This window comes from Megalobrama amblycephala, linkage group LG19, assembly GCF_018812025.1.
Source record: "Megalobrama amblycephala isolate DHTTF-2021 linkage group LG19, ASM1881202v1, whole genome shotgun sequence".
NCBI classification, from domain to species: domain Eukaryota; kingdom Metazoa; phylum Chordata; class Actinopteri; order Cypriniformes; family Xenocyprididae; genus Megalobrama; species Megalobrama amblycephala.
In genome coordinates this window covers 2,490,252-2,500,436 of record NC_063062.1, presented here as the reverse complement: position 1 = coordinate 2,500,436, position 10,185 = coordinate 2,490,252, and the positions used below count along the sequence as shown (strand labels likewise).

The 10,185-nt window shown below is 43.1% G+C and overlaps 1 protein-coding gene across 1 annotated transcript; it reads right to left on the bottom strand.

Annotated features, from left to right (window-relative positions):
* Positions 1-623: 623 nt before the first annotated feature.
* LOC125254691 lies at positions 624-4,316 on the bottom strand. Its single transcript, XM_048169427.1, has one exon. It carries the CDS (start codon positions 3,285-3,287, stop codon positions 1,362-1,364), a length of 1,926 nt encoding a protein of 641 aa, XP_048025384.1. The 5' UTR covers positions 3,288-4,316; the 3' UTR covers positions 624-1,361.
* Positions 4,317-10,185: the final 5,869 nt, after the last annotated feature.

The following is a 10,185-nucleotide window of genomic DNA, read 5'->3' as shown; positions in this document are numbered from 1 at the left end:
ACACTGACACTCTTGCTGTAAGCGGGGACTGTGGCTTCTTGCTCGTTGATCATGGCGCATGCATCTGGTATTGTTTGACCAGATCGAAGATTCTTGAGGTTGACTGAAGATGTCAATTGGTGTGACAAGGGAGCCCATATGACGTCATTCACGGTGTCAACGCAGGCGTTGAGACGGACCATGATGTCTGCTCCTATGTAGATGTCATGAGGTAGGTTGGGGACAACCAGGAAGTAGTGACTCAAGAGTCTGTTGTTCCATCGTATGTCTGCAGCACAGACGATCTTGGAGGTAGCCATGGTTGTTGACCATGGATTGAGAGGGAAGCGGCTATGCTTTGAGAGGTGTGGTATGCTCTGATTTGTCTGCTTCAATGTTCTGAAGAACTTCAGGCTGATAGCTGAGTTTTCAGCCCACAGGGCTAATGCTGCATCAGGCCCTGGTGTGTCTTGGACATTTATGGCAGTCATGATTCGGAGGGAACCTGAGTCTGACGCTTGCAGTGAGCAGAGGAATGGGTCTTGGTTCCTGTTGCTTGGAGTGGAACTTGCTCTTGACTTTGAACTTGCATCGTCAGTCAGTGGATGGGGGGTGGTGTCTGTGACTTGACATTGCAATTCGTTGGAGTTTACTGACTGGAGGGGCAGAGGCTCACGGACTTGTGTCCACATCTTCAGGTGTTTGAAGTCTATTAAGGGTTCAAAGCGGTTAAGCAGGTCTTTCCCAATGAGGAGAGGATATGTGTTGAGTGGTGAGACGTATACTGGGTGAACAAGGTTCATTGGTCCCACTGTTAGGTGAATTGGGGCCACATGTTTTAGTTGTAGGCCTGTGTGGGAATATGCTTGGAGGTTCAGCTCACACCTTTGAAGTTTGAAGGTTCCGTTAGACCTCTTTGTTCTGTTTTGGACTTCTTCAAGGAGTTCTGTTGACATTAGGGTGATGTCAGCTCCAGTGTCGAGGAGGGCTTCGACCTTGATGTGTTGTTCGATGATAATGGAGAGGTAAAACTTTCTTGCGATACCTTTCTCAATGAGATCACCCAGGAGTTGGGGGACTGGAGTTTGGGATGATAGAGGTAGGATGTCAGCATTTATTTCATTTTCTTCGGAGGAGTGGCAGACGACCAAGACAGCACTTTCAGGAACTGGAGTGGTTTCCACAGCAGGTGTTTGTTGGACACTGCTGTGATCTGACCCATCAGGTGTTGGATCAGTTTCTGTCTGTTTTGCAGGATGTTCAGGTGGGATTTCTTGTCCGTTTGAAGTTATGGTGCTTGTGGTTCTCTGAGAGAGAGATGAGGTGCTGTTCTCTGAGGTGTGTTGAGTCAGGTGGTCGCTGCCATCTCGTCCGGCCGCTAGTCAGGATGAATCTGGTTTCGCTTTCTCTTCCCACTTCCGCTCGTCCTCCTTTCGTTGGAAGAACTCTTTCATCATCATTTTCATCAGCTCTTGAGAGTCGAAACAAGGTGAAGTCTTTTGTTCTGGTATGGATTCATTTTGAGCTCGGTCAGCTTGGAATCTTTGTGAGTTTTTTCGGCGATTCCTTGGGCTGGTTGCTCCAGGGTGTGTTTGTCGTTTTCCCTTGGATTCCCATGAGCTTTTCCCTCTAGGGTTTCCAAATGAGCTTGGCTGACTCCAAGTTTTCTCCCAATGACTCTCATGAGGTCTTGATTGGTTCCATGAATTTTCCCAGTGACGTCCAGGTGAGCGTTGTTGTCCACGTGGTCCATCCCAACGGTTGTCTCTCAGTTTAGGTCGAGTTCCAGTGTGGGAGTCCCACTCTCTGTTGGACGAGGATGCATTCCACCCTTTGGGTGTCGGCTTGGCAAGGTCTTGACGCTGGGTGCCCTCTAGGGCCAGCCCTCGACTCTGGGTGTTGAAGTCAAGAACTGTGGTGGTTTTGGTGCCCTTTTCTAAGGCCATCTTCTGTTTACAGTAGGCTTTGTGCGCCAAGTCTCTTAACTGTTGAGCACTCATTGTGCATGGACAGGCAAGGACGCCGAGATGGTGGCTCACCCCAGGATGGAGGTTTCTCAGGAAGAGAGTTTTGAAGTTCAATTCCTCCTCCATGCTCTGTTCGTTGCGAGACCCGAAGTATGCTAGCCTTAGTCGGCTATAGAAGACTTGAGGAGTTTCGTGACGACCTTGTTTTGTTTCCAGGGCAGCCACTAGTCCTCGTTCTGACTCAGGGTCGGCAAACTCTTTGATGAGAGCTTCTCGGAGCAGGTGGTAATCAGTCTTTGTGTGGGCAGGCTGCCGGACCAGGAAGCTGCGCACTTCAGAGCTGGATGTGGCTCTGAGCAAATAAAGTCTATCTTTGTCAGTGACATTGGGTCTCATCTCCAGATGGAAGTCAATATCTTGCAGATAACTCTGAACATTTGGACTACCTGGCACATTTGGAGTGAATTTGCCAATGTTTCTAGCAAGCTTGTCAAGGTCTCTGAGGTCCAAGCCATGAGATGATCTGTGGCTGGCTGGAGCACGTTCTTTTAGCTTAGTGAGGAGGTAGGATTCTTCGGAGGGAGCAGGTGACTGTTTTGGCACTGCCCCCTTCTGATCATGTGCCAGTCCAGGAACAGGGGAGCCGGTCCTGCTTGGCAAAGGTGACGTCGGTGTCCGACGTGTTCTTGACGGCTCACAGCGCAATTCATATGCATGCTTGAGTTCCTCTTTAATACTGTCAGACTCTTCTTTGATGTAGTCAAGCTGTTGTTTTAGGCGGCTGACCTCATTTCTTGACTCATTCAGGTGAGTTTCGAGAGCTTTAATTCGGCTGTTCTTGTCTCTGAAGTCAGCCTTTGCTTTTTCCAGTAGCTGTTCTGCGTATTGTAGCTTGTCGGAGAGGTCAGCGTAGTCTGCTCTGCCTCGTTCCATTTCTTGCGTAGTAGCTGCTAGGGTCTCTTTTAGCCTGTTGATCTCCTCTTTTGCGCCTTGTTCCACTTCATCAGGCCCTTCTCGTCGTTCCTGAGCCTCCAGCTCCAGCTGTTCGATGCGCCGTTGTGCATGTGTCAGCTCCTGCTGGCGATGGGCGGCTTGCCTGTCGCTCAGTTTGAGGGTGGCGATGAGTGTGTGGCTTAAGGAGCCGGTGATCTTGGCTAGTTCTTTGTGACTGTAGCTCTGGCTTGGGTCCTGTTTCATGAGGCTTGCTATGTTGTCATCCAGCTGGTCCTGTGTCTGATGCTTTAGTGTTTCAGCGGCCTTAGGTAGGAGGCTGTCTGTTACAACACTTAGCCAGGTCTCCAGATCCTTCCAGTGTCCAGCAGGGTCTGTTGTGCGAGACATGTTTGGCACCGCGAGGGAGATCTAAACCCGAAACTGACACAGACCTTGAAGAAAAGAACAAAACAAAACACAACAAAACAAAACAAACAAGCAGGGCAAATCAAAGGTGTAAGTGTGCAATGTCAACTGTGAGTTAATGGGAATGAGTAATGAGTGTGTAAATGTGCAGGTAAGACTGGTTCTCGACTGTGGTCCTCTCGTGGATGTGCTTCTAACTCGGAGTCTCTGCGGAAAGAATCAGTAAGCACACACATGTAGCACAGCTAGAGAACAGCAGAAGAAAAGAATAGCATGAAACAAACAGAATAGCATTTAGCAAAGAGCAGAATAATAATGGGGTGCTTCCAGTTTCCCTATAAGATGAAGTTTTGTCTTTAACACTATTTGCAGAATGAGTTTTGTAAAATTTAATTTTAGAAGGATGGTTCTAGACAGGGGTTTTGAAAAGGATTTCAAAGTACCAGGACTGTGATTGTTATTAAAATTCCCTTCGGGGCGAAAGAAAAACAATAACAATGACAGTATTGGTTTCTCAGCTAGTAGGATTGACAACCATGCACCACTTAAAGCGTTTCTAGACACGTGCTCTGGGTTTATGGACGCCTAACAGTCTCCTTGTTGACCTGCTCGAGCCTAGGCTGGGTAGGATAACAGGATGAGGAGGGAAGGTAAAGTGAGTGTCATACTATTTTAAAAGAAGTGTTCCGTTTCCCAAATATTTGTTAAATATTTCTCAAACACTCTGCTTTTATGACTTTCACAGGTACAAATCCAAAACCAGCAGCAGTAGTCAAACCAGAAGAGGACAACTGAGAGAGAGAGAGAGAGAGAGAGAGAGAAGAAGAAGAAGAAAGAGAGTGAAGTTTTGCTCCCAAAATTTGGAAAAATTACAGGGTTGACAGAGTGGTGGCGCTAGGGAGTCGCTACACCTAGGGGGTTGGCTTACTGCGCTAGCAGGAGAAGTCAACTGACCCAAGTATTGAGGGAGACCCCAAAATTTTCCTTTAAATAAATGAATTAAATCAGAGACTGAGGGAGTGAAAGTCTGAGACTAAACTTTATTTTAAATGAAATTTCGAATTCAAATTTGGAAGTTGTGAATTAAAATTGTAATGGGTTCAGCATTAAACATTGAGAGCAATTATAATCAAATTAATCAATCAAGTATCATCTGAATTAGGGAAGCCCAAATCCTAATTAATGACTAGTGAAATTAAAATTTCAAAGCAATAATGATTAGTTAATGATTAAAATTGCCAGATGTTTGTAAGCAACTACCATTAAATTAATCCACAAATATCCATACCATATGAAAGCTAAACTGAAATTGATTATGAACTTGATTTTCAATTAAAATTGAAATCGAATTAAAGTTTCCAATCAAAAATTCATATTCCCAGATGTCATCAAAATCTACAAGAGCAATTATAAATAACAGGAAATGTCCTCAAAGGTAATCAGGATGATTGCTAATTACTAAAACAAAACAGTGTTTAACTGACAAGAGTAAATTTAGGAGAGAACTCTCAAACAAATGATATTAAAAACCAGGTTTATTAAATTTAACATTTGTCACGTTCTCTCAAATGGGAGGAGATGAGAAAAGATAAGATGTGTAAATTAGACAGAGAGGGAGGTGAAAGCACTAGAGTGAATTACAGTTCAGTAAGAAAGAAGTCATTCCAACATTGCAACATTGCATTCAGACCACAAAATGCTATGCTAGCCACTAGCCCTTTAGCAATGCTACTAGCTTTACATAGACTGTAATGCAACCGTGCTAGATTTAGCTAGCTCAGCTTGTGCTAAGCTTTGTTTACACACAGTTGAATATGGCGCTGGCAGACTGCGCATGCGCACTTAAAGGTTACCCGGGAAAGGTTTCTTAGGGCTTCCGGGTTACAGCTGTCACTGTTGTGGTGACCGTGACGCACAACAAAAGAGTACGCTTGTTCTATACTCTTTGCACACAGATAACGAACATACAAAATCACATTAATCATTGAACTGACGGCGCAGTTCTCAATGACAATGAACCATTCAGCTTCTCATGTTTCCGAGCTGAACAACCCCCACACGTTAGAGTGAGGCACATTAATCCACAGATTTTTCTGCAATTAATAATAGTAACATTACTGAGATCTCGGCGATCTGAATCGTTCGTGTCAGTTTCTGGACACGCAACAACATGCAGGATTTACTGCAACAATACTTGATCAAGAATTTTCAAAATAATCCCATTCAAATCAAACTCAGACACGTATAGTGTTTAGAGTATTAATATCTCATCTCACGAATGAGCGGATATAGGCGGCACATTAGGTAGCTACTCTCTAATGTGACCATGCAGGGATTTTAGCTTAGTTGAAATAACATTGGAACACGCAATATTATCCACTATAGCTAAGGCCTTAAAGGACAAAGCAAGGAACACGCTCACTCTGTCCTGGTGCGCTCTCAGGCGACTTTCCTTTTGTCTTGGCAGACAATCTTAGATTCATTTACTGCAGTTTTAACAACAACAACAACAACAAAACGTACAGACAAACAACTCGAGTTCAGATTTCATTCCTCCACAGCCCCTTATGTGCAATCATTGTTATGACAATCAAAAAGCCTCGTTTCTGTTTCTAATCTATCTTCCGGATCAAGAAAAGATACAATCACACAAGTTACTTGTTTTGTGTACAAATTAGATTAAACTGCACGAATTTTTCTCCACCATTATGTAAGGACTTAGCCTATTTATTAGCTCAATTTAATTGTTACAGGGAATAAGAATTGAATCAACTGTAAATGATTCACTGTAAATGATTCAGAATTAATATTTAACACTTCATCAATTATTCGTCCAGCGAAAATTGAGGTTAGAGTATTTTACCAATTCTGGATAAAATATTATTCTGCGGCCAACAGTAACAATATTTTATTATGATTATTGTTATTATTGTAATTATTATATTATAAGCAAGAGGTAACTTGATCTTTGAGTTTAAGACAGTAATTTGATACACAGCACAAGAAACTTGTATATGTGAAAATCAAAACAAGATTTATTGACTACTTCTAATGATTACAGGAAACTAAGGCTAAACACACACACACACACACATACATACATGCACACATACATTCGCGGAGTTGATGAGTTATGAAAAGTCCCAAGTTCAGTGCTAACTTAACTCATAACCTGAGGAAAATCACAAAAGCAGAGCTTTGGCTTGATTCTTTAGGTTTAAAGGAGTTTCACCAGTTTCCAGCAAGAGAGAGAGAAGTTTGCTTGTACCTGCGTTTGCTGTGACAGCTGAGGTAATCGGGTTGTTCCGTGACTCGTGTACAGCGGAATCCCGTTCTGGATTGGCTGTCTTTCAGGTGACGTCTTCTCGGGAAAGCCCTGTGGGTTGCGCGGAAGCTTTGAAGGATGCTGCTGGCTGAGCGTCTGGCTTGAGCGGCTCTCTTCTTGGGAGACTTTGGTCAGATATTTCACGAAGTGTTTTGGAGTCTGGATGTGACGGCTGTCGAATGATCAGCGGCGCAGCTCGTGGTGTTAGATGGAAAATCAGCCCCGGTCAATCAGTTATCAATGACCCATGCGACTTTCCGTCGTGGTCAAAGTAGCGGTGCTTCGGCTAACGGGCTTCAACGACTGTGCTTCAGTCCGGCTTCTGGCCGACCTTTGACTGATTTCCTGACTTCTGATTTCTGACTTCCAGCTTCTGACATTAGCTTGTTCGGACAGCATAGTTTTAAGGGAGTGATCCTCCAATGAGACGTTGCTACGGAGATTAGACACGCCTCGTCTATTGTCTATTGATCACATCGCGTGATATCTGCAGAACATTCTCCTGTTTTATTAACAACTTTATAAAGTTTCTTAATATTTTCCTGATACTGAATTTCAATGTTTCATTCACACAGAATTACACAGAATTATAAATTCTGCATTTAGAACTCAAACATGACACACTTCTTACACACATATTACTAGACTGACCTAATTAAAACAATGATTACAATAATGCATTTGAAGAAAACCCACATATTGAATACATTGAATAGACATGTTAGTAATTACATCATGGCATGTATTATTCTGTATATAATTAATACTTTAAGTAATCGACAATTGTCCCTTTTGAGATTCAAGATTGAGTCCTTAAGCATAGTTTAAACTTTGACCGGAGTCACGAGTGACCGGGTCACGGTGGACGGTCAACACAAGGGAGGTATTGATAGGACAGATTCGTCTTTAAATCCGTTGATGGGTCTTTTCCTGTTCCGTCCGATAATACAAGAGGGTTTTGTGAGAGAATCAATAGATTTAATGTGATCAGATCCACGTGATGGGTTCTGATTAGTTTATTGCTGATGAGCTAAGAAGTCCTTTAGACAGAGTCCTTTGTTAAGAGAAGTCACGTCATCACTTCTGTCAAGGCTAGGTGTTTCCTGTCAGGAAATGGATCTTTTGGACCAAATGACGCTTTGTTCAATCATGCCTCTGGCTGATAGAGCCATTTGGTAACGTCTGTCGAACGAGTCCCTACAAATTGAACAAGAAGATCACACAGAACTGTTCGTGGGTGCCCTTGAAGAGAAGTAGACTGAAAAGAAACCCGAGAGACAGGTTAATAAAGCAACGGATGCCACAGTTGTTGAAAAAGACAAGTGGATAAAAACTCAAAGTAAACAAAAAAGCGCTTTCTTTTAGACTGGATACTGGAGCAGAGTGCAACGTGATTTCTTATAAAGACTTCAGAGCAGTTGCAGGAAAATCCGCGACAATGTGCAAGTCGAACTGCGTGTTAGTGGCGTACTCTGGCCACAAGATGGAGCTGAAGGGTAAAGTAAAGCTCATCTGCCAGTTCAAGGATAATGAAGCTGAGATTGAGTTCCATATTATAGAGAAAGACTCACCTGCTATCCTGGGAAGGTCAAGTGAGTTAGGACTGGTCAAAAGAGTCTACAAAGTGGACTGTGAAGAAAACACTGACATTCTGAAGGAATATGATGATGTTTTTAATGGTTTGGGGTGCATACCTGGAGTGCATCATATCAAGATTGATCCAACAGTGTCTCCGGTGATACATCCTCCCAGAAAAGTGCCAGTCACACTAAAAGATAAAATAAAAACGGAACTAAATAGAATGGAAAGTATTGGAGTGATCGAGAAACAGACTGGGTCAATAGTATGGTGACTGTTGTGAAGCCGAACAAACTACGAATCTGCATTGACCCCAAAGATTTGAACAAAGCTATAAAAAGAGAACACTTTCCACTCAAGACATTTGAAGAAGTGGTGAGTGAAATGCCAAATGCCAAAGTCTTTTCAGTATTGGATGCTAACCATGGGTTTTGTCAAATTCAGTTGCATGAAACAAGTTCCAAGCTTTGTACATTTAATACACCTTTTAGCAGATACCGTTTTAAGAGGCTACCTTTTGGGGTATCATCAGCCCCAGAAGTCTTCCAGAAGTGCAAAGCACAAAGGCTTGAGGACCTGGAGGGAGTCGTGAATATCATGGATAACATACTCATATGGGGAGAAAATGTGGAAGAGCATGATCAGAGGCTCAGGCGGCTTCTAGAGAGAATCAGGAGCATAAATCTGAAATTAAATCGGGAAAAATGTAAGATCAGAATGTCTGAAATAAAGTACATAAGGCATGTACTGAGTGGAGAAGGTTTGAAGCCAGACCAAGACAAAATCAAAGCAATTGTAGAGATGCCTAAGCCACAAGACAAAGAGAGATCAGTGCGCCACTGAGGAAGCTTCTGGAAAGTGGTGTGGCATGGCACTGGGAAACTCCACAGCAAAAGAGTTTTCAGATGTTGAAATCACAACTGAGCAATGCAAGGATGTGACTCTTTCTGTAGATGCAAGTTCAGAGGGTTTAGGTGCTGTCATCTTGCAAGAAGGACATCCTGTAGCGTATGGTTCGAAATCACTGACTGACTGCCAGAAAAGGTATGCTCAGATAGAAAAAGAGCTTTTAGCCAGTATGGGTGTGAGAAATTCAGCCAATACCTTTATGCTAAACCTATAAAAGTGCAGTCAGATCACAAGCCACTGGAGACAGTGTTCAAAAAGCCTCTAGAAAAAGCTCCAACACGACTGCAGAGGATGTTGATGAAACTTCAACCGTATGATCTGCAGATAACCTACAAACCAGGAAAGGAGTTGAAAATAGCAGATACGCTTAGCAGAGCCTACCTGGAGGAAGAACCAGAACAGTTACTGGACAGTGACTTGGAAATACATCAGTTGTCAGAATGTTTACCGATTTCAGAAGAGAAACATGAAGCTGTCAAGAAAGCTACAGAAGCGGATAGAGAACTGCAGGTGGTGATAGCAGTAGTCAAGATAGGATGGCCTAAACAAATCAGTCATGTGCCGGCTGCAATAAGAAAGTACTGTACATTCAGAGAAGAGCTGACACTCTCAGAAGGACTGCTGTTCAAAAACACAAGACTAGTCGTTCCACAAAGTCTGCAAGCAGAAATGCTGGAGAGGATTCATGAAGCTCATTTGGGAGTCGTTAAGTGTAAAGAGAGAGCAAGAGATGTATTGTTTTGGCATGGCATGGGCAAACAAATTGAAGATGTGGTGTTAAAGTGTGCTGTGTGCAATACTTTTAAAAGGAACAGTACCAAAGAACCTCTTGTCAGTCATGACTTACCAGACAGAGTGTGGGCAAAGGTAGGAGTTGACCTCTTTCACTTCAATGAGGCAGACTACCTACTGTGTGTTGAATACTTTTCGAAATTTCCTGAAATTGCAAAGTTGACACAGACAACAAGCCAGCATGTAATAACGGCACTGAAGTCAATTTTTGCAAGACATGGGATTCCAGATGAAGTTGTTTCAGATAACGGACCGCAGTTTGTCAGTGCTCAATTC